The 25296-nt window shown below is 44.6% G+C and overlaps 2 protein-coding genes across 3 annotated transcripts in view; both read right to left on the bottom strand.

Moving 5' to 3' along the window:
- The window catches only part of LOC130127298 (calcium-activated potassium channel subunit alpha-1), a 116748-nt gene extending 101387 nt beyond the window's left edge, over positions 1-15361 (bottom strand). For both annotated transcript variants that reach the window (XM_056296897.1, XM_056296896.1), the window contains exons 1-2: positions 14433-15361; positions 2817-2960 (exon numbers count right to left, since the gene is read on the bottom strand). In XM_056296897.1, coding sequence (XP_056152872.1) covers positions 2817-2960; positions 14433-14723 — 435 coding nt within the window. In that variant the 5' untranslated portion in view covers positions 14724-15361. The remainder of the gene's footprint in view (positions 1-2816; positions 2961-14432) is intronic.
- Positions 15362-16027: 666 nt separating this feature from the next.
- LOC130127384 (disks large homolog 5-like) overlaps positions 16028-25296 on the bottom strand; it is a 30333-nt gene continuing 21064 nt past the window's right edge. Inside the window, exons 21-33 of the mRNA XM_056297013.1 lie at positions 25092-25251; positions 24060-24222; positions 23829-23962; positions 22966-23130; positions 22537-22720; positions 22002-22150; positions 21688-21858; positions 21296-21492; positions 20897-21040; positions 20515-20642; positions 19505-19614; positions 17272-17381; positions 16028-16901 (exon numbers count right to left, since the gene is read on the bottom strand). Coding sequence (XP_056152988.1) covers positions 16798-16901; positions 17272-17381; positions 19505-19614; positions 20515-20642; positions 20897-21040; positions 21296-21492; positions 21688-21858; positions 22002-22150; positions 22537-22720; positions 22966-23130; positions 23829-23962; positions 24060-24222; positions 25092-25251 — 1919 coding nt within the window. The 3' untranslated portion in view covers positions 16028-16797. The remainder of the gene's footprint in view (positions 16902-17271; positions 17382-19504; positions 19615-20514; positions 20643-20896; positions 21041-21295; positions 21493-21687; positions 21859-22001; positions 22151-22536; positions 22721-22965; positions 23131-23828; positions 23963-24059; positions 24223-25091; positions 25252-25296) is intronic.

Below are 25296 nucleotides of genomic sequence, written 5' to 3'. Positions count from 1 at the left end.
TAGAGAAAAAATAGTATTATATCACTGAGTATTAAACAGTTAGAGAATATTATTAAAAATGGGCTCCTTGCAAACAAAGCCATATTACAGAGAGAAAGACAGCAAACAATGTGGGGCAAGTACATGTGGAGCAGTGCACATACAAACACACACACACACACACACACACACACATCTCACACACTGACATGAACGCATACACCTTTATTTAAGATACACTCTTCTCTTATACTCACCTATTAAAAACCCTCTCAGATGCCCTAGAAAAAGGTTTCAATGTACCCCCCCTAAACAAAATGACAGAGAATACACATATCTGCTGCTCTTGGGCAAGCTTTTGTTGCCATGGTTACAGAGGAGGGCTTTGCTAAACAGTTTGTATGCCGAGCCATCGTTGAGACTCATCAGCAGAACCATTATATGCACACAGATACATACATACACACACATACATACATACATACATATACACACACACACATACATACATACATATGTGCCAAAGCTTAAAAAGGGGCCCATAAAGTGGCAGTTTGATAATTGAGGTGTGTGTTCGATAAAAAGGAAGCACAGGATGGAGTTTAAGGTGGGATGAGACCCACATCAGGTTAGTAACAGTGTCGACCAAATGGCCAGAGGCAGCATGTGATTCCGTAGTTGCTTAAAGTTCAGGACAAGGAAACAGAGAGCAGCAGCCAGCCTGATCCTGTGGCCTTCAGTAGCTGTGGACTCTGCAATGGATGACTATCAACCATATACGATGAGGTCACAGGTAGATTCATATGAGGGGGGAAGACATATAAATGGAGCACAACCGACCCCCCCGCCTTTTCTCCAAATTGTACTTGGCCAATTCCCCCACTCCAATCTCTGCCCCCCCCCCCACCAATCCGGGAAGGGCTGCAGACTACCACATGCCTCCTCTGATACATGTGGAGTCGCCAGCCGCTTCTTTTCACCTGACGGTGAGGAGTTTCGCCAGGGGGACGCAGCACGTTGGAGGATCACGCTATTCCCCTCAGTCCCCCCCCCCCAAACAGGCGCCCTGACCAACCAGAGGAGGCGCTAGTGCAGCGACCAGCAGACATACCCACATCCGGCTTCCCATTCGCAGACACAACCAAATGTGTCTGTAGGGACGACCAACCAAGCCGGAGGTAACACGGGGATTCGAACCGGTGATTCCCCTGTTGGTAGGCAAAGGAATAGACTGCCACGCCACCCAGACGCCCCCAAATGGATGTTTTCTATATCATTTTCTGGGTCTGTATAATCGACTTGCAACTACAACAAACAAACGAAACCTTACTTTGCGCGGTCATAAACATCATCATCTGCATGTTAAGACCAGAGACGTTGGTGCCACACTCAGGATAACTGAAGTTCTCTCTTCAAGTGTTTTTGTCTTACGGGGGCAGAAATAAATATGGTGAAATCCTCGTGTGGAAAATCCTCAGTTGTTTACAACGCAACTGCCCAACTACCACTACAAAAAAAATTAGCACTGTCAGTACTCTCGGTGACGTTGGCGTTGCCTTTCATTCCGTGTAAATTTCACCAGCAAATACCCCAATGACAACCCCTGTGAAGTGTTCATACAACCATGAATTATGTTGTTTTGCTACTTTTGCTCACTTGTGTCACTTATTAATGAATACAGCAACAACAAGAGAAGAGGAGTTACTCAGTGACGATATAAATCCTATTGAACCCGAGACAATGAGAGACTGCCAGACGCTCGTCATTAATAATCCTCCCTCAGCCAGCCACATTTGGGAGAGGGTGAGAGTAGGACGGGGATAATGCCCTGAGCACTGCGGCAAGACCTGGCATGGCATACCCACTCCCACCATTTCATTTCATTACTCCTTGCCTCTAAACTAGCTTTGCTAAGCACTTATAGCCAAACCATCAAGCCTTAAATAAAAATTTAAAAAAATGAAGAGCATAAAAGCATCAACCCAACTCTGCCAACCTTTCAGGCCAACATGGCTGTGCGCCAGCTCCTTCCAAAAGATTGTCCTTGAACCCCCGCTCACCCCACTGGCAGCCCACAACTCTGAGCAGGACAGGTTACAACACAATCAGGATCCTCTAATCTCAGGCCTCGACTTAATCCCGCTGCACGATATAGTGATGACAACGTGTGATAAAAACAGCATGTGTGCTCCCCATGACAGCATCCTCCAACAGACAGGGAACCATGGCAACCGTCCGTTTCCCCGTTTCCACTGACCAAAATGTGGTTGATAATCTCTCTCTCTCTCTCTCTCTCTCTCTGCTAAGGGCATTATGGGAAGTATGACCTTAATACACTCTTCAAATCTTCTCCAATTTGTTGTCGGCCTGGCTTTGTTTTGATGGCCCTGCTGTCCCTTTCCGGAAGATGGACTACCGCGCTACATGCTTCAAGATGGCCCTATCATATGTCAGGGAGCAAACACAAATCCGCGAGACAATCAGCTCAACCAGTTGTGAGCATACAGCAACATTCTGTACATCATATTCTGTAGACTGAACTTGTCAGTTGCAAGATGTCAGCTCTGCCTCAGATTTCTGGCCCATCTTACAAGGGCATATATTTCCCCACCACCACCAACGTCGCCGCTGCCGTCGCCATGGTGAGATATAGTTAAAGGAGGGTTCAACTAGAGTGTGCAACTGTCATGAAAAAAGTTTGGAGGCAAATCGTGATTGGCTGTCACATTTCATATCGTTCTTGGCCTGACTGACAGACATCCAGATGTCTGCCACATTGGCCTGCCCCTGTCAATCAAACGATAACCGGAAGTAACAATGACAGAGCAGGAACTCACCAGGACTCTGCCCGTCAGCGTCTGAGCAGATATCATGACCCCGGCCCAGTCTTTGACTGAGGTCATCCACCCCACTTCGCTGGCTGCCCCGTCCTCCTTGTCAACACGCTTGATGCCCTCGCCTGTGGTGACTCGATGGACATCCTGAAAGAACAGAGACAGTGATGCGGTTGAGACATCAGACACACTTCCAGTATATTAGAGCCAATTAACTCTCATCTCAACCATGATGAACACATTAAAGGCAAGACCACACAAGCAGCAGTCTTAACAAAACATCAGTGGTTAAGGTGAGCAGTTCACGTGCACACACATGCGTCTCTCTACATAGTTCTATACAGAGAGAGCAAAACAGAGAAACACAAAGAAGACAGACAGACAGACAGACAGACAGACAGACAGACAGACAGAGAGAGAGAGAGAGAGAGAGAGAGTGAGCGAAAAGACTCAGAAAGTGTATCCATGGTAGCTGCAGAGCTCCTGTTGCTTGTTGCTTCTGCTCCACTGAGTGCACCGCCGGCTGGCCGGTCTGCTGGGACCGGCGTGATTCACAGAGCAGGAAATCAAGACAGGATGTCGAGGTTAGTCATGCTCCCTGATGAAACGCCGAGCAGCCCAGCACCTGAAGGCTAGCGCGGCTCTGCCGTTTTACCCCATAACGTCCTACGCTTCTACCCTAAATGGTGTCACGTCACTCTTTCCAGCAGCTCTGGGCTCACTCCATGTCACCTGCCATATAGCGAGGCATGTGACCCATCTGATGTGAAATGATTATGTCCCAGGGACTCCCACATGGGAGGGTTTTTTTTTGGCATAATATACATACTATAATATAATCCTATTCTTACTGGAGACTCTCTGGAACCCCATCAAGGGCCCCTGAGGATCCTAGGACAACGCTTTGATAACCACGGAGACAGATGGGGAGACAGAAGCCTGCTCTGATTCGGGCAACCTTTGTCATGCCCAACGAGAGGATTAATCTGAACATGTAACAATGCTGCTACATTCTCTCCGCACATGTGCCCTCCCCCAGCAGTTGGCCGGGATCAATGGGCATTCTCTGAGTGTTTATGTCAAGGATTTAAGCGCGGACTGTTTTTAACACACGCGGGGCAGAGGGGGTGGCATTGTGTCACCCTGAGATGGGGCACCGTGTGGTCAAAGCACTCCTGGCATCTGCGCAGCATGTGCTATGCTTCCACTCCGTCGTAAATCTTTTTTGATGGTTTGAAGCGGCACAGCATCACTGAGGTAGCACTCTTGCAACACTCGCGGTATGAATGAATGAATGAATGAATGAATGAATGAATGAATGAATGAATGAATGAGTGAATGAATGAGTGAATGAATGAGTGAGTGAGTGAGCTTGGTCTGCACCATGCATATCATGACTATGGGGGAAGGATGTCAAGTGCCGAATAAGAACAACAAGCCCCTGCAGAGCCTTCTCACTCAACAATGATTTGCACATGGCACATCTTAGAGATCCTTTAAAACTTCTGCACCTCTGAAGGACTCTGATACCCGACAGACAACCTATGTTTTTTTTTTCCCCCTTTGTCTCCCCAATTCTACTTGGCCAATTACCCCACTCTTCCAAGCCGTTCCGGTCGCTGCTCCACCCCCTCTGCCGATCCGGAGAGGGCGGCAGACTACCACATGCCTCCTCCGATACACGTGGAGCCACCAGCCGCTTCTTTTCACCTGACAGTGAGGAGTTTCGCCAGGGGGACGTAGCGCGTGGGAGGATCACACTATTCCCCCCAGTTCCCCCTCCCCAAACAGGACACCCAACCAACCAGAGGGGACACTAGTGCAGCGACCAGGACACATACCCACATCCATCTTCCCACCCGCAGACACGGTCAACTGTGTCTATAGGGATGCCCGACCAAGCCGGACGTAACACAGGGATTTGAACCGGCGATCTCCGTGTTGGTAGGCAACAGAATAGACCACTATGCTGCCCGGATGCCCAAAACAACCTATGTTTGATGTGAATTATGTCTCGATCATGAGTGCTTGTTCATCTGTAATTTCTGCACTGTATCCAAGACCACATCTAGTTATCCCATGTCAGTAAACTGTAACAAAAATGTGCAAGACAAAAAGTTTAGACCCAAATTCATACAATATACTAAAAACATATAATATAAATTCATATGAATTCATATACCTTTGATATGCAAAAACCTGGATTGTGACTCTCAACAGGTTTTCTTACTTTACACCACTATCATATACATTATATTTTCTTTTACACAATAAGAGATGAAACAATAAGGCTACTATATTACGCATGGGCTGCCAGCTACTGTATCTATGTCATTAGTGGCCATTTAAATGGTAATTATGGCTAATAAACTCCAAGCTGGAACAAAGGAATTCTTGTTATTTGCTCATCTATTCCAAGTTGGCGGCAGTGATAAGTTCTAACCATTGAACTTACTGGTGCGGGTATGGGAAGGGGATGAGATATGGGTAAAAACTAGCACATTGTTTGCCTTCTACTTTTTGACAAATATGAGACGATGAGCACCACAAGTGCCTCTGCTCACAGTGCAACATGAAATTAATAACATAATGCAAGTGGGTTGACAGCAGCTGTAAAAGAGCTTCTATCTGTTGATTTTATAATCAATATAATGGCACTTCATGTTGTTTACAGTGAATGGGGGTCAAAGAAACATGCCTTTTATGATTGATAAGGCAGACTACCGGCGTTTTCACCTGAACTAGAGCAGAAAAAGAGACCACATTTAAAGCCAACACGAGTCAGACGACCTCTAATTCAATAAAAGATGCGCTCGGTAAAATGAACTCAATCCATAATCGGGATAAATGATCAATATGTATGTTTGAAAACCAACATCGATTGTGCCTTTATTTAAATTGTGGACTTTGCCACAAAAACTAATATAGATATGAAAAATGCATGTGGCAAATACGCCAAGTAAATTAAAAACTCCATGATGACTAAAATGTTTCACACAGTGAGAAAGTCATCAAGGCATGGACCCATTTAGTCAGAGCCAATCCAGACCACCCACATGCATTAGCCACGCTACACTTCCTCTGGTCAGCACTAACCAGATAAGACCCTGACATGACATCCAGTTCAATTTCGTGTCCATGAACAGCACCGCGCCACAAATACAGAGCTGACACTGCACGTATGAAAAGGACGTTTTGCAAAATTGCTAATGTCATATTTTGAAAAGACTCAACAACAAACAAATCTTCTATTTGTGGTTGAGCACTTCTATCAAATTTAGCTAAATCCCAACCTTTAAATTGTGTGAACAGGAGCAGCGACACCAGCCACACTGATTTTTAGCAACATAGAGATGACGAGAAAAGTGATGACATGTGCCCTAAAGAAGAAAAATAAAAAGCATCCCAATCAAGATGCACTGGTTTAAATGGAAGAGAGAGAAACGTATTTTGGCCAGTCATTTGTCCATATTAGACATGTAGAATCTATACTAAATGAATGTATTTATGTATGTATGTATCATCATCGGCAGTCACTCAGGGTCGAGTATGACTGTCCTCCTCCTGGGTCCCTCTGGGTCTTCAGATGGGCGTAGAGGCCGATCCTGGAGCCACATAATGGGAGGATGCCTACATGTGACAGCTTTTTATGTGGAGTGGCTGATGCTCCTGCAGCCACCACACGGTCCTTGGCAGGGGGTGGCCAGAGTCCAATGGCATGGAGAACCAAGACTATTGGGGACCACCCTCTGTTGCAGCCTTCATCCGCCTTCACTGCCGTTGGGACCTGGAGACATCTTCCGCCGGATTCGCCGTTGAGGTCTTTGTTGGGTTGCCCTTCGTCTGGAACCTCCCCCTTGATCTATCCACCTTGGGTGACCCTACCAGGAGCCAAGCTCCGGACAGCATAGCTCTTGGGATCATTAGTACATGCAAGCTTCTCCGCCACGGCAACATGGCGATCCAGGAGAAGGCATGCATGCATGCCTTGTTGCCTGCAGCCATACCAGCATGTACCCTGGCTCTGCCAAATGATGGCAGCTAAGCAGGTATGGGCTTGGCTAGTACTTGGATGGGAGACCTCCTGGGCAAATTGAGTTGCTGCCGGAAGTGGTGTTGGTGTGCCAGTGGGGGATAGTCTTCCCTCTGATCCCAATAAAGACAACAAATATAGAATCCCAAATGCCCCAGTCCAGTGATGGGGGACGCTGTGCTGGATGACGTCCTTTGGATTAGATGTTAAACTGAGGTTCTGACTCACTGTGGTCATTAAAGAGCCCATGGCACTTATCGCGATGAGTAGGGGGGTTCCCTGGTGTCCTGGCAAAATTCCCACCCTGGCTCTTTCCATCTGGCCACCTAATCATCCCCCCATGTAATTGGCTCAGTGATTCATCCCTCGCCACCTCAAGCTAATGTGTGGTGATTATTCTGGCACAAAATGGCTGCTGTGCATCACCCAGGTGGGTGCTACACATTGGTGGTGGTTGAAGTAAGTTACCCCCTTCAATGTGAAGCACTTTGGGTGTCTAGAAAAGCGCTATATAAATGTAATTACTATTATTATATTATTATTTCATACATATACTATATACATGCATGCATGCATGTATTTATGTATGTATGTATGTTTGGGTCAGTCCATTTCTTTTCCAACATCCTTTCAGCCAGATGATGTTGTGCGTTTTGCATGATCTCAATAAATCCCAACTCAAAACTCAAATTACAACCCAAAAAAAAAGTATTTTCAGAAACTGTAGAATGATGTTGCCTTTTTGCTGAATGATGAGCTAAAAGTCGGTAAGGGTGGAATCCCCTCCGCTGAATTTCAAAACAGCAATACTATGAGAAGACGCCGGTTATGCAGCAGGTGTGTAGTACAGCTGTTTCTCTTAAACTGCTGCAGCCCACAGACAGAGCCAAGCAGCATAAATACATAATGACGAAAAAGGAAAACAATACAGGCTGGGTACTACCGTCCCGATTAGCACAGGAGTCTGCATAGCAACAACCAAGGTGTCTTTTGAGAATTAACAGTGCACGCACGCACGCACACACACACACACACACACACACACGTCTTGGACCAATCGTATTGATTGACTGAAACCGCCTGTGTGTGATTTGTGTTTCCGCAGCGGACCTCCATAATTCATAGGCTGTTGCTTTTTTGACTAACGCATGGAATGCATACAACAACCGACCTGCTGCTGCATCCATTAGTGTTCCGTATCTGACGGTGCCGCTTCACGGCTATAATAAATCCATCAACAATTGACAGTGTTGAAGAACGCGACGGCTGTTAAGTAGGCCTAATTGGCACCCTACTGTTACTCTCCACCACTTTTAATGACCGCATCTAAATACAGGCTTCAAAAAGGCGGATTTGTGATGAATTTTTAATGTCGGAGGAGGCAAAGTTCAACGGTAAGCGGCCTGTGTGGCGATATAAGACATGACTCTGACATGCTCAATTATTCTTGAAAGGGATCCCTCGTGGGACCAAGATGCCCGGTTTCAACCTCAAAAGTCACACGCAGCACAGTTACCTTCCATGAAAAGATGCGGGGCCTCATTCACACGCGTGGTCCCCACCTTTGACATTGTGTAAGCCCTTTAAACGAAAAATCCCGCAAATCCGTACTATTCAAAAATGGGGAAATAGATTCAACCTCTGATATATCCAACAAAATGTGCACCCCAGTACTTTTTTTTTCAATATATAAGTCCCACAGTATTTTCAGTTTTGCATGGAGTTCCATGTACACAGAGGACCAATTCAAAACTAATTGTCATCAATTGATTGGATAACACCATGAAGCTTAACTTGACAGTTAACAAACACCCTTGGTAATTGTTATTTTGGTCACTGTTCAAGCAAAGTTTTATTTAAACTTGCTAAAACAGCTAAACAGCTAAAATAAAATAAAAATCATATAGTAAATATTTCCATTATCCATTATCTGAACTGCTTATCCTGCTCTCAGGGTCGCAGGGATGCTGCAGCCTATCCCAATAGTCACTGGGCAGCAGGTGGGGAGACACCCTGGACAGGCCGACAGGCCATCATCACAGGGCCGACACACACAAACACACACCCATTCATACCTAGGGTCAATTTAGTATGGCCAGTTCACCTGACTTACATGTAATAATAATAATAATAATATATAATATAATATATATTATTACAATAATATGTAATATGATGGCCTTGCGGCCTGTCCAGGGTGTCTCCCCACCTGCCACCCAGTGACTGTTGGGATAGGCTCCAGCATCCCTGCGACCCTAAGTTGGATAAGTGGTTTTGATAATGGAATAATATAATAATAATAATAAAATAAAATAGCCAAACAGCTAAAATGAAAGAAAAACGCACCATAGCATGCTGAATTTTATCTCGAGAAATTAAAAAAGAGTGCAGATGCAAGCAAAGTTTAACTACTTGTTCGGGTACGAGCCATTCGCCGAGTACTTCCCCTTAATGACATTTTGATCAACTATACAAGTCTCTAAATTTAGATTTCACTGTCTACCCTAAATCTAGCCCATCTGATACCAGAGACCATGGCCCAACGTTATAAGTCTGCTCTCTGGACCCTGCACAGTAATTTGTCAAAGGCAGCTACATTACACGAGAATAGAAAGTGTGATGTATGACACAGTCTCTGCAGAAGGGTCTAAATTATTCAAATATACATTAATACATATGAGAGGATTTCAATAATGAATCAAAGAATTCTACATGGTGGAAAAAGTTAAGACAAAAGGACATACCCAAATTTGGAGTGATCCTTGCCTCATTTCTTTACAGCCCAGGCCAAATTTGTTGTCATAGCCGTCATCATACTTTGTTGTGAATAACCACTGAGATATCCATAGAAGATGTATTTGCTCAATATCTACATATCAAACTCTACTACGCTAAACACAAAGGGCATCAAAGCTGAGACTCAGCATGTGAAGTCGATGTGAGATTATAAATCGAAAGCTACGTTCATACTCCAGTTTTCATTGACTAAAATCCCTTGTTGTGATGGACGTTATCATAAATGACAGTGCAAGGTACAGGAGGGGAGGTATACAGGTGGTCGTCGTAGTGACAGGGACAGCCTGTTAAGGATTATCTGTGCATGCTGGGACTGCATAATGGCTCACTTTCCTGAAAAACCACTTTGGAGGAAATTAATTTTCTGATGGTATGCAGGGGATCTTTCATCTTTTTTGGGGGGGGGGATTTTTCCCCCTTTTTCCCCCCAATTGTATCCGGCCAATTACCCCACTCGTCTGAGCCATTCTGTTCACTGCTCCACCCCCTCTTCCGATCCGGGGAGGGCTGCAGACTACCACATGCCTCTTCTGATACATGTGGAGTCGCCAGCCGCTTCTTTTCACCTGACAATGAGGGGTTTCACCAAGGGGGCGGTGGGATCAGTTAGGGGAGGTGACCGAAGGAGACAGAAGTTGTCCCAGGTCAGGCCAGTATTTTGTTTGTTTTTTTTTAAAATTTGGTTTGATTTGTTTGTGTCTTGCTTCGGGGTACAACAACAACCCCTTGAGCTGGGGTTGTAACAAGTGGACCCTGATGGTGGTCTCACCGTCCCACCTCTGACACCAATGCAGCAAATTAGGGGGGCAGCCCGGGAACCGCCACAGCCGGGATGCAAACCCGTATCTCCTGCACCGTGGGCGACAACGTTAACCAGTCGACTAAAGGGTCCGACCCATTAGCCAAGGACTAGCGAGTCTATTTATCCGTGCACGTTACACTACCCCCGCTCCTCCGGGAAGCGCGTCCCCACGCTTCAGCATATCAACTCCCTCACGCCTCTGGGCGCACATGCTTCCGATGGCCTCGCGGTCTCAACCACCCCACTTCTGACACCGGATCCCACCGCTTCCTCTCTCCAACCAGCACTTGGGAGGATCACGCTACCCCCCCCAGTCCCCCCCCCCGAACAGGTGCCCCGACCGACCAAAGGAGAGGCTAATGTAGTGACCAGGACACATACCCACATCTGGCTTCCCACCCGCAGACAAGGCCAATTGTGTCTGTAGGGACGCCCGACCAAGCCGGAGGTTACACGAGGATTCGAACAGGCGATCCCCGTGTTGGTAGGCAACGGAATAGACCGCTACACTAGCCATCCTTCGTCCATCTTTCGTCATTTTGACTGAAAACACAAACACACAGCTGCAAAAAAAAAGAAAAAAAAAGACATGATACACATACTATGTGTGTTGCTGTGCGACCCACTGGACCACAAGTGGTGCAACCAGCCGCATCATACTGGCTGCATTAAGCCGTCTGAGGAGCTACGACTCACTTGACCGACAACACAACCGGTTATATAGACATTACGACTGGTACTCGCAGTGGAAATAAGAGAAGACTTACTTGATGGCCTCCATACATGAAGTAAATGATGCCCCTTTCGAGTGCCAATTACACGCTCCTGCTAAAGTGTCATGGATTCAAGTGTTTCACATGGGAGCTGCTTTGGAGGCTCTTTCATTTTTAAACAGATGCAGCATGATGCAGCAACGCCTCCATCTTTGTCTCTGAACAACAGCATGCATGTTCATAACTTACTCAGTTTAGAAACAGACTAATGTTGAGAATCAAGCTGTGCTGGACTTTTTTTTGTAATAGCGTGTCCTCATCTGTCGGTGTGTGTGTGTGTGTGTGTGTGTGTGAGGAAGCATCAACAGGCTATTATTCCAACTTTACAGCTCATAACAACCACCTTGTTGGGTCAATTACCCATCCTGAAATCATTACTTCCAACAGCGCTTGAAGGTACCATGACAGCTGGTGTCCACATAATTGACTCTAAAATTGATCTCTGAACCACGGGTTGTGAGGCGCATATATCTCGCCATCGTCCTCCTACTACCTGACGCATCTGACTGAATCATCGCCCCAAGATGTGCATTTTTGATGAGCCTGCCAATGGCCTGTGCATAGCCTACTTCCGTGGCTCCTGCACCATCTTCACCCAAGTGCGTTTTTAAGCAAAGCACGCTGCCTTTTTCGACTACTTTTGCATGACAGCAGATGTTCTTGACTTGTGGACAAGCAACGCTTGACTACTCTTTCTAAACGCCCCATGGATAATATCATAGTCCCCTCAAAGAAACTGTCACAACCAGTCCGCCACGGCAATATGAATGAAAACCAGCCTTGGTGTGCACGGCTCACTGTGTCAGTACAACGCTTTTCTTTACAATGAGCAGGGTTTGTTTTTCTCAGACACGCAGCGGCTGTCATCCATCAAGCACCTCGCAAATGATGGAGTTAAATCGATTGTCATCGGACTGGGAAGGCAGAACGGCCGCCACGAAGGATTAATCGGGGAGATGGAGAGCCGGCAGTACGGGACAAGGAGCTTCCCACAGGTACGAGCAGAGGTGGACTACGCAGAAGTCAACAGAGAAGGAAGATACATTATCGGCCCTCATCTCATGTGTGAGCGCTGCGCGGAAAGCTTCATGTTTGGGATTCTCATGGCATTCACAGACTGGGTGGGGGTGGGAGGTGTTCCTACAACACAACCTGCCACATCCCAGAGCCTAGACAATTGCATAAGAGAGATTTTCTCTCAGAATGAAATACTTCACTTGCTAGTTGCTTAGCAACAAAAACACTGATTCATATGGCACATACCGTATGCATTTGACACTGCATTTCTTACAATGTAGGGGAGGTAGTCAAGAACACGAGAAAAAGTGGTGGAGGAGAAGATGGGACAGCGGTGACAGCGTGCACAAGACGGGAGCAAAAGGCAAGGAGGGAAAGATGATGGACCCTCTCTGGCTGTCTCCCACAGAGGCAGAACAACAGGTTGGCGGAGTTCACCAGTTTCTTTTCACAATATCTGAACACTTGCTTTTGCTTTCATAATTGTGCTGTGCTGCTGTTATTCAAAAATAAATGGGTATAGGGGACCGACTGAGGTCTCTGACAGTTCGTGCCTGTCTGGTCGACATGGACTACTCGGGACTTGGTGCAAGCACACTTATATTTCACTCTGGCCTAGCCGCAAATGGATTAAAATCGCTAACCTGATTCTTTTTGTTATACCCATCAAAGACATGAGAATAAAGTTTGGGTACCAGTCATTAAACCATGCAAAGACTGAGATGAGGAATATGAAGGAGACATCTCTGTTCAAAGACCAACACTGTATTCTCGACACTGCCGTAGCCATTTCCCTTCCTTCCATCCTGACCTTCTATCCAGATTAACATACAAGCATAGAGAACAGGGGAAGTACCCTCCATACCCCGTTACTGCCATTATTACCAGCACCATTATCAGCTACAACTATTCTCTGTCCTTTAACGTGGCTGGACGGACAGAAATGTGATATCTCAATCAAAAAAGTACCGAAGCAGTGAGAGATACTGTCAGGGGGCCTTTCGTTTTGGTAGAAATAACAGTTTCTGAGGTGCGACACTGCAGCCAAGTCTCAAAAAGACAGCAGCATCCCAATTATTAAATAGAGATTATAGTTGCTAATGAGTTAAGATGCAACTTGATTGATTGATTGATTGATTGATTGGTTGGTTAATATTTAGTTGTTTGCAATAACAATTCAATATGCCGAAGAGTATTCCGAAGTGTTGTGCTATGGCACGTACTGACTTATACACCGTGCAATTGAAATTACTGCTGTTGGCAAGGAATATCCCAGATATCCAACAACGTTTGACTTGTGTAGGAGTGGCAGCTGGCAGGCTAGATTTGAATATTCATGGCCTGTTCCGGACAAAAGCAGTAAACTATTCCCAACTTGTGGAAGCCTGTCACACACGAAAGCGGAGCTCAAATGTCCACTGTGTCAGGGAGACAACGAAACGTTTCCTGGGAATAAGTAGGATGAATAATAGTGGAAAACAGTTCTTGGAATATCGTCAACAACTACCAGGCAACATGTTGGTCATCTGATGGTTAACAAAGATGACAATATGTGATACTTAACATAGACCAAGAATTCAGCGTGAGTCTAAAGGCTCGTTTATCCATCAATAATTATCAAAGCTAATTCACTAAGTTTAAATATGGAAAGTTCAGGTGTCAAGCAGAGAAGAGTCATGATCCTTGGAGATGATAAAACGACGCCTCTAATGTTAAGGGATAGGCTACAACTTGTGCAATGCCAAAACTGGCATGAAATGTGTTTGAATATTATTAATAATAAATATCGAATATCCCATTCAAGTGCCAAACAAGCATGGTTAGACAACCTGCCATGTTGCACATTGTGGATACTCTTGACACGTGTCCAGTAAATGGATTATTTACTGGACACGTGTGTGAAACCGCAGGTGTCATCGGCATACCATGCATAACGAAAATACACAATGCATCACTCTTGAGTTGAAACTGACTTTTAGACTCCAATATGCCTCAGTGGTGCCACTTCCGACATTAAGGTAGACAGAGAAATGGGTGTTTTTAAACCACGCCATTGGCAGGTGCGCCGTCGTCTGTGATGATGGGTGACCTTTAACCCCGGTTCAATCAATCAGCGCAGTGGAGGCTACGACGAATGCGCTTACATGGTGTCGCAGGCGGCCCGTGCAGGCGGCCCGTCTGACGGGGGGGAGACGTACCTTTTTTTTGCCGTTACAGTGGCAGCACACGGTCCACAGGTACTTCAGAGTTCTCCACAGAAGAATTATAAAGAGACCCCCGAAGAAAGTGACCATGGACGAGGCGAGAAATGCCCACCACATCCGCTGGCCGTTGCTGTCACAGAGCACATCTGGTGTGAAGGGGATGATCACGCTCATCTTGGCGATGTGGACGGACGAGTCCGGGTTGAATCTCTCTCTGTTTCTCGGCATCGCGGTAAGCCGAGGATAGCGACGCCCGGGGATCGGTTCGCCGGCCGAGACGATCATACGGAGGCTTCGGGCACCTCCTGCCAGCGGCCCGTGCCCAGCGGCTCAGCCATGTTTGCGTCAATCACCTCCGGCTCCTTTCCGATGTCATCTGTCTCTGGGAAATTTCGACTGATCCGTTAACGCGGAGCCAAACTCTTCTTCGGGATATATGTACACTCAGCCACTCACTTGTGCGCCTCACGACACCCCCTTCACTCCTTCATGACGCGAAATGCATCTGCGCCCGACATTTCTTGGAAAACTCTTTTTTTTTTTAAACAGCAAAACGCGTTCAACGCGATGCTCCCGATTTGCTGTGATCGTTTATTCCCACTGACTGATTTATTTTTTTTCTATTTTTGTTGAAATATATTAAAAAAAAACGCGTCGCCTTCGATTCTCGTCGTTGACGCCGATGGACGGCTCTCACTCCCCCCGTGACAGCCGGTGGAGAACAGCCTGGCGCTCGAAACAGAAGAAAATAGATGAATGAATAAATAAATCAAAAGCTCCACTGACTTCTACTGCTCCGTATCTGCCCCTCCGCAACAGGTTTTTAAACCCGATTTAGGAGTTAAGTTTTCTTTCAATGAAACCTCCCGAAATGAAAATGTATCGCGCGTCCTCACGTGTGGCTGGATTTTCCCCTGCCGGCAGGCGGCTGATAGCGGCTGTCACATCTTCACCGGAGGCGGCATCGCAGATTTACAGGTGGCTAGCTACCAGGGAGGCGGGGCGGGGCGGGGGGGGGTGCGCGGGGCGGAGCCATCAGCGATATGATGCTTTATGGCGCTCTGATGAGGATGTACGCTGGACGCTTTTAGCACTTTCGGATAACTTTCGCTGCTGTAATGAATGATGTCGAGTTACACGTTACTTTTTTTTAAGATGTCGCTGCAGAAAATAGTCAAATATTTTAAGACAAAAAAAAAACCTGTTAATCACATTCTGGATACAAGTTCTGATCGCCTTGGTCCTGAGTCATCAAGATGCACGTCATAGCTTGTGTCCATAGGCCTTAAAGATCATTGGATATGTTCGCATTTGATAACTTTAAAATGGAGACAAGGCAAACACTGTCACAAAAGCTTTTTAAAAAAATGCCTATTTAAGGAAGAACTGTGAGGACTTTTTAAGAGGGGGGGGTTTCAAACCCATCAATAACAAGTGGTCGTTTACGCCCCCTAGTGGACTAAACGTGCGGTAACCGAGGCGTTCTTGGCTCTAGGTGAGGGCTGAAGGATGCACTGAGCAGCTTGCATCACATCCTACACAAATTTACCTTACATGTAATGATATAAATAATTGACAATCTCCACACCATTAACTGTTTTAATTCTTTTTTTTTTTTAAATATTTGATACAAATATTAAACTTCATTAGGAAGTAACAGTTGAACTGGATTGTTTCATCCAACCTGAAAAACGGAAACGTTGACAACTTTACTGCGAGACAAAGAGGCGCTTTTAAATATGTTTAGTTAACAGTTATGGGTCAGAAATCAAATGTCCCTTTTAAATAGTTCGCCTCAGCAGGAGGAACATCAGGCAATATTTAAATCAATAGTGGCATTATCAGTACAACAGAATTTGATACTCTACGGAGAAAACGTACCTTTTACATGATTAACAATGGAAGTATTTGTGTTAATTCATGACAGGATGGGCATTGAGTAACAAAAACAAAATAGTTTGGCAAAAACTAGTGTTACGGTTGCCATTATGAATGAATCTTAACTGATGTGTGTACATTTCAATGAGCTCTGCCTGTGGTCCTAAAAATTCTTGGAACATAATAGCATAGAGGTATGCTGAGAGTCAAGGTGAAATAAAACCTTCAAGTAAGCAATATGTTAAAAAATAGTGTAAACAAATCTGTGGTACATCAGTACATCACTAGTGTAGTGAGATTACTACGTGAATAAAATCCATGCTTATTCATAAATCATAACGCAAAATGTCATTGTTTGGGAAAGATATACATAGTCTGTCCCAATGGCTGCAAGACACCCTAATACATTGCACACGTACCACATAGAAAACCGTTCTACATTTGTGGTGTTACATGCAGCGAGACGAAAGAAGAGACACTTCTATGGCGCTCCGTCTGGAATCCATAAAACTTTACTCTGCTCCTCTTCCACTATGGCCATGATCTGACTGCAAATGTAGGACAGGTTTCCTCCTTGTACAACACCTGCAGCACAACATGGGAAGTTAAAATTCAAGTAGACATTGGAAGCACGGTATTTAGGGATACCTTTCAACAAACTGGCCCTTACTCCTGTAATGACTCTCCAATGAGAGATGATATTTATCACTATTCGTTCATATCAGAGATTGGTCTATTTCACTTAATCTAAAGTTGTGGTCATCATGCGTGATTAGTTTATGGAAACTTGCAACAAGATATAGTAGCCTTAGAAGGGAAGTGGCTTACACCAAGGTGGAGTGCTCTGAATATCTGTACGAGCTCTATGCAAATAAAATCAATAATCATCATTCCTGTATCCACAGCATGTGTCAGCCTGAGTCAGACTGATTATCAAGGTACTTCGAGGACCAACCTGTGAAAAACTTGCTGTATTCTTGCTCTATTTTCTGTGCCGTCTCAAACTGTTCCTTGGAGTGTTTCTGTGAAACTTTATCCCGCAGGAACAGAGGATCTTTCTGCTCTCTAGGGAGAGAACAGGATCAGTTATTTATCTGTGTATGTATGTATATATGTATGTACTTTTTTTTTTGTTCCTCAAGTCACAGCACATCACAACCAAGTTTGCTGTGCTGCAGTGAAAAAGAGTATGTTGTGGCAGACAATGTAATATCACAGATTTTATATGACTTCATACTCGAGTCATACCTAGAGGCTTAAAGACTTACAGACCAGCAACTTTAAGAAACCCTCCATAGCCAAACAACCCATTGGTGTACTTTACAGCTGATTAAAAAAATTCCAAAAGGAGGAGTAAAGCAATGAATGGGTTCCTCGTCACATCCACTGAGAGCTTCTGACCTAACCTAAAATCACGCTCCATCTTTCACTGGCACTAAGTATGCAATCAACATATTGGGCTAGTGATGCCTTCCAGAGGATAAAATCCCAGGGAGTAGCCTGAGCCTCTGTCAAGCTTCAGGCAGACAGTGTGTGTATGTGTGGGATATGTCAGTGGTTTAGCTGCCTACACCACAAAGTGGAGCCATAGGCCTCTCCCTGGAACAGCTGGCACTCAGCTGATGACAAAGAAGGCTTAGCAGCAATCAGTCTCACTCAATGTCGGCCTGCTGGACCACTTCACGGATCTGTGCATTTGTGTGCATGTTTGTGTACATGTATTGGTTTAAGAAAGTCTGCGTTTGCCAGGCCTGTGCATATATATGAGAGAGAGGGAGAGACAGAGAGAGAGAGAGAGACAGAGAGAGAGAGAGAGAGAGAGAGAGAGAGAGAGAGAATGTGTTTGTGTGTCCATGAGCATAAAAGACCTTGGTGAAGGTTCAGCAGACTTAATCTTCCCCTGCAATTACAAATGAAAAAAAGCCTAGGCATCTTTGATAAATCAAAATGATCCTATCAAAACCCTGGCAGGTGGTGGAAGAGAGGCAGCTGGACTAATGAAATTGTGATCAAATCAATTTGATTAATTATTTTTTGGCACGTCTGTGACACAAATCAGTGATAATCAACTGGCGGTAATTTTGGAAACGTCAGTTTCCCCAAAGACTGGCCTTGACAGAAACAAAAAAACACTGCGGACATTAATGAAGAACAATCAAGAATAGGAACTGTCAGGAGAAGTGGCACAAATCATAAATGAGACAGGCACAGAGGTCAGGTAATTCAGAGAGAATAGTACAATTTCATTTATCCTCATCTCCCTAACAAGTTATCGACCGTGCAAAATGAGCGTGAAAAGCAGTGAAGCAAAACAACACAATGGTGCAAAATATTTTGACTTTCTTTAAATATGCATGTAAATCAAATGGCAAATTGCTACTGCATGAACATTTACAAACAGTATAGTTCAGTTTAAAACATATGTGCATTAAGGTTTCAAATTTAAAATAAGCTTTGGTACAATCCCCCCTCCCCCTTTTGTTTTTTTCCCTCAATTGTACTTGGCCAATCACCCCACTCTTCCGAGCCGTCCCGGTCGCTGCTCCACCCCCTCTGTCCCGGTCGCTGCTCCACCCCTTCTGTCCCAGTCGCTGCTCCACCCCCTCTGCCAATCCGGGGAGAGCTGCAAACTACCACATGCCTCCTCCGATACATTTGGAGTCGCCAGCCAATTCTTTTCACCTGACAGTGAGGCGTTTCGCCGGGGGGATGTAGCGCGTGGGAGGATCACGCTATTCCCTCCAGTCCCCCCCCCCCCGAACAGGCGCCCCGATCAACCAGAGGAGGTGCTAGTGCAGCAACCAGGACACATACCTGCAGCTGGCTTCTCACCTGCAGACACAGCCAATCGTGTCTGTAGGGACGCCTGACCAAGCCGGAGGTAACACGGGGATTCGACCCGGCGATCCCAGTGTTGTGGGCAACGGAATAGACCACTACGCTACCCCGACGCCCTTTGGTACAATTTTCACATACAATTTAATTTTCTCTCCATTAAAAACCTCCAAACAAAAGGTCTTTTGATGGAACAGTTTCTTCAGAGGAATTTATGAAGATTCAGTCTTCTTGAACTAGATTAAGAACAGCCACATCACTGAAACAAACACAGCACCTTGACATGTCTTTGGGTAAGAAAAAGAAAAACAATAAAACCAGGTCAACACATGTAAGGTAATGTGGCTACTCACTTTATCTGCTTGGCATTTTTGTAGCGAATGAATATGACGATTGGATAGATGTGAACGCTGTGAAGTCGTTCAATGGCGTGAGGGGCAATGTCAAGTAAGCAGTGACAGTCCTACGGAAGAAAATGGCAACAACAGACACTGCATGAGAAATGGAAGATGGGAGAAGCGTAATGTTGCAAAAAAAGGGCAAAAGATGACAAATACAGTGTAATATTGTTACTTCTATACATATGGTGTACTACATACACAGATAAACAAATAGCTTTAAGTTGCAATGCTTACTAGGACAGCGACTCAGTTGGCTGACTAGGGTCAAAACAAAAGTTTGTTCAGTCTGGAGATGAGGTGCAAGTCATTCACATTTCAGCATGCTCAACAAAAACATTCTTATTTTGCAAGTGGGAGCAAAACCCTGAAACCAGAGGTTAAAACACCTGTCTCCTGTGATGACAGTTTTGGTCAGTGAAGTCTCTTCTTTTCTTTTTGCTGTTTTCTTTTCCAACACATGAGATTGGTTTTAGCCAATTTGCTGTTGTCCATATTAAGACAGGGGAGAATGTAGACTCTCTCAAGTTCTTTACACCCCCAAGTTTTGATCTGGGATAACCCCACTCCATGCAAACATCTGCCCCATAAGAGCAGAAAATTAAGTCTGTCTGAATTCTGACACATACTGCTTTGGTTTTCAACTTCCCATTGCGTGGACTTTAATCTGAAATGCAGCCTAAGTCTTTTTTTTGAGGTAAGGTTTGAAACCTTTTTGGCACAGAGAGTTACAAGCCACCGTTTAATATGGCCAATGGGCTATTGTCACCAGGAATAATACAGGACATTGATTATTATGTGGGGACATTACTTCTTCGCTTCTCTACTCTTACATTAGTTACGCACAAGTTGGTATGGATTGCAAGTATCCATCAAGTATCTAACTGCTTTTAAAATGATCCCATGCAGAAAAATGTAAATCTATCATGTGGGTACCACCTTGCAGAAAATGAGAATTTATGTACCCTCTCTGTGATTTCCTTAATTGAAGCAACAGTTGTCACATCAAAATGACCACTTCTTCGTTTGTAGTCAATGAACACACAGTCCTTCACCCCCCGCTCAATGGCCTGCTGAGATGCCTTCATTACCTCTGAAAACAAGAAAGCTTTTTAAGAACAGGTCAACCAAAAAATGTAAAAAAAAAATTAAGCAATGATTTACCTCATATATATTCTTATTAATCAGTCAGAATACTTTATTCATCCCGAGGGGAAATTGGGTACTCTGAATTATGTATCTAAAGCATTTACTTTACCAAGAATACAAACCTGAGGCCCAAACATTAAATCCCTCGCAAATGAATAAATTAGTAACAGACTTGCCATACTGCATTTACAAGCTCACCAGGCAGGCAACGGCAGAACTTTGCAGGAGCCTCCTTCACCAGCATGTCCTTGCTGGTCTCCACTAATGGTCCCAGGAGAAGCACTGGTCTGGGAGAGGAGCATTCTACCTTCTGGACCCGTTGATATGCCAGACTAACGCCTTCTGAGCATGTAGTAAAAAAAAGACGTCAGTTATGCAGCTACACAACAGAACATAGTAAAGGTGCTGTACCAGTGCTGGTCTGAATTCCTAGGTTTTACCAAAATCCAGTAAGTAGTTTTACTCACTGTGCATTGCAATACGTGATACCTACAGTTATCCTAATGGTTGTGACTGGCTTGTACCTTGTGATTTCTTTCTTGGAAAAAAAAAACAACTTCAAGCATTGCATATTGGCATGACAAAATGGATGGTCACCCTCTGTGATGGGTAAGGAGTCTGTGCTGATGGCATCTAGGGCCGTCGGGTCCTTCCCGTCTCTGGATCCACTGCGTTTGTGCTTCAGCCTCCTGCGGAAGAAGGACCTACGTGCAGCGGCAGAGAGACTTTTGCCGCCACCGTTATCATCCTTCATATCGGACATGCTATGCCTCCTGTAAAAGTCCTGGTCCATCCTGACAGATACACAGCAAGGAGGGACATGGGTTAAAAATGACTGTACTCACCCTTTTACTCCTTAAATATCTAAGCTAGTTTTCTATACTAGTGTGCTCCTCCTAGTTCAAAATACTTTGAACAATTTTCTAATTTTCAGTGTCTATGGGCAAATTGGAAAAACATCACAGGCACAGGGAGTAGGTTGGACTTACATGTATTTACTAGGAATCTGCCCTTTCTCCAGTTTCCGCGCACTCTCATCTAGCTGCCAAGCCACCCAGTAGCCAAAGTTGCCATTTGGCAGTGAATCTTCGACATACAGGATGTCATCTTTCTTAAAGCTCAGCTCCTGTTCGACCTCCGCCACCCGATCATAAAGTGCTCTGAGACAAATGGAGAAAATGTAGTGATAGTTTCAAAATAAAGGGAGGATTTTTCCCCGAACCTTGGTGTTAATGAGGAAACATCAAATTATGAGGGAAAAACTTGGCACCTAAAAGTCAGCTTAGTTTGATTATAAAGTTACCTTATGAAGAATCCATCTCCTGGGGAATCTCTGATCACAGCAAGATCCTTCAAACTATGCTGGACTTTGAACGTGACCGTTTCAACTGGTTTCAATAATTCCAGGTAAGCCTCTTCTGCAGTTTTTTTTTTCATGCCGATGCCATTGTACTGTTTTAGAAGGACAGATTACACCGTATGTTCAATGAGCTAGGTTGCATCCACAATATAACTTATTTTCTTGGGAAATTAACAATGAATAGGTAAAAATCAAGTAAAAAAAAAAAATCATGTTTACCTTAGGATAGGTAGGTTATTTTTGCATCTGTTGACATTTAAATCAAACCAGTTGTACAGTATACATCTGCGACCACTACAAATTCTGCTACTGTACAGTGGAATATTTTTCAACTTCAAATGTATACTTGGACAGGATCAGTGTAAGTGTGCTGTCCTACAGTATGTCGTGTCTGTATTATTAGCTAAGTGATGTTAACTTTATTTCATGTGCACCTGTTGTGCCTGCCAAAACAAAAACCATCAGTTCTGCTCGTTACCTCCAGAATCAAGTCTCCAGGTAGTAGACCATCAGGACACTTAGCAGGGCTGTCGTCATCCAGAGACTCCACATAGATTCCATAAAGGTTGCCTCCGCAGATCTGAACCCCCAGATCCACCTGGGTTTTCTTCAACCTCACCAACCGAGGTTCTGCTGCCTTGCATGAGCCCGTACCTGGCAACCTGAAAGAGGAATTTGTGGTCAGGGTCCCCTACTCACAACTCCAACTTGTAGCCTTAGGCTTTTTGCATGATCTGCCTAGAGTGCTAAGGAAAGTTAGCACAAGCCACAAAATATCTGGCAAAGCTAATGGAATAATAATAAAATGCGATGAGAAGTATGAACTGAAGATCAAACATGAAAACACACTGAACAGTGAAAAAAAACCTCACAGAAGTTGGCTGGCTGAGATACTCTCTACTCCTACCTGAAGGAGTTGTGGGGGCTGGTGGCAGGAGTGGTTTGTTTGGACTGCGGAGTCATGGTGCCCTCATCTTGCTCACTCAGTGTATCGATAGTGGAGCGATTGTCTGGGGTGGTGGTGCCGCTGTCCTGAGGGGTGGGCTGGTTGCTGATGGACTCCATTCGAGAACTGCGTTGAAAGGGGAAGTGGAAGCATCTTTTCAATACCTTGACAATATGGAAATTATTCAGGGATTTTCAATTTACAATATGAATCTTAAAGCTGTTATGAGGCGTTTTAGATTTTGGTTGACTTTGTGCAACACTGTAGACAGGGGCGGTAGAGTATCGCGAAAGAACAACTTCGTTGTTACAAAGCTCTACATTCACTCTCTGGGAGGCTTGTGGGTTTTTTTTGTTTTTGTTTTTGAAGAGGAGAGTGAGAGATTTAGTCGTGTTTTTTGGAAAATCAGCTGTCTGCAAGATGTACAGTAATAAGGAAATGTATCTCTAATATTAATTGTGGCTATGTATCCCATCTGTGTGCCATAAATTGTTTCGTTCAAAAGGGAATCCAACCATAGAAAAGCATTTGAAATTATATTGCAGTATCTAATTTTCTCACTGATGGCCTCATTTTTTTATTTTGTATATACACATATAGAGGCATAAAAAATTAAATTGAGACTGATGATCAGTGAAAAACTCCTCATAGCAGTTTTAAAAGGCATGGCATGAAAAACCAAAAGCAATGTGGATCCATTCCACACTGCGTAAATTAATTCACTGTGTTGTCATTTGGAGGGGCCATCTGAAACTCATTAAAACACAAGCTAAATCCCCATAGTTATAATTATCCATCTCTCTCTCACTGACTCAACACCTTACCCTGAACGGGAGTGGTTGCCAAGCTGAAACATGTGAGGATTGTACTGTGCCAGAATGGTGACCATGTCACACTGCTGCCCGATGACCAGCCGCGCCTGCTGCTCATTGGCATTTCGCAGGTTGATTCCATTGAACTGAAATTAAAATGGTTGTGAAGTGATAAGAGAAGGAGCAAGTCACACTTTGCATTGAAAGCTTTACCACAATACTGGGGCAGAGGACGGCTATTACCTCCAGGAGTTGGTCGCCATATTCCAGCCGGGCTTGGTGGGCGATGCTGCCTGCCGTCACTTTGGACACAAACACCCCGCCATTCTCCCCACTCACAATGGAGATGCCCAGTGGCTCTGCCCCTTTCTGTACCGTCACGTTGCGTGGCTCCTCCAAGTACGGTCTTTGTCAAAAATAAAAAACAATGTATTTATGCATGCTCAATAATCCAGGTAAGAAAATCAAAAGTAAACAATATCTTAAGGAACGCTGCTGCCTGCAGCAAGACAATATCATCTGTCTTGGTTGCAAGATGTATTTGACAGTTCTCCAAAACAAAGGTGCAATCCTTGCCCTTTTTGATAAGATTTCAAAAAAGGTAATACGGAGAGCTGAACCACACATGCACGGTGAATTTTAGATTCCATGTCAAAGTCATAAGATCATATAAAATTTAACAGCACTGTAAATAAATCAGGCATGTAAAAGAATGATGGGTTACTAAAGGAATCTATCTTTATCATTTCCTCATTATTTCATTTGTAACACTCAAAGCAACTTGTAGACACTTTTGCTGAGTAGATGTGTAACAACAACAATAACAAATCTTATAATATGTGTATTCAGAAGAGGGTCTTTGCATTCTTAGAAAATCTTGATGGTGGCAAACATTTCCTCTAGCAGCACAAAAACAAACCACAAACTTCTAAAAGAGATGAACTTTGGCTTAGCTGCCAGTGGAAATCACAGAGGTTGTGTTACTAGAGAGATATCTGAGGGACAGATAGAGAAAAGGAAGAAAGAGCATCCATAAAAAGGAGGCAATTCTGAGCTAATGTAGAGGAAAACAAGGGATGAGATTAGGATGAATTGATTGATGGAAAGTCTGAGCCAGCGGCTAATGATGTGGGACAGGTCTGACAGCGTTGTTTACCGTTTCACAAGCACTTCATCACAATGACTTAGACAGAGGTGCAGACAAATAGACATAATCACACCACTGTGTTTCATTGACTAATGGCAGTGTGACAGCCCTTGAGGGGGCTGGCCTACCTATCCTTCCGTCTGTCACCAATTGGAGCGGGGCTGACTGATATCCTTGGCTGGGTGGAAATGGAGCTCTGTGATTGGCTGCTGGTGAAGGACGATGTGTCCAGGTTGACAGGGGACAATGGAGGTGTCGGGCTGCTGCACTCTGAATGAGAGAGCGAACCTGTAGATGCAAGAGGGAGAGGGGTCATCACATAACCAGACCAAT

The sequence above is a fragment of the Lampris incognitus genome, chromosome 17, assembly GCF_029633865.1.
Source record: "Lampris incognitus isolate fLamInc1 chromosome 17, fLamInc1.hap2, whole genome shotgun sequence".
NCBI lineage: Eukaryota > Metazoa > Chordata > Actinopteri > Lampriformes > Lampridae > Lampris > Lampris incognitus.
Note: the sequence above shows the minus strand (reverse complement) of the source record. Positions and strands in the feature narration are given on the sequence as shown.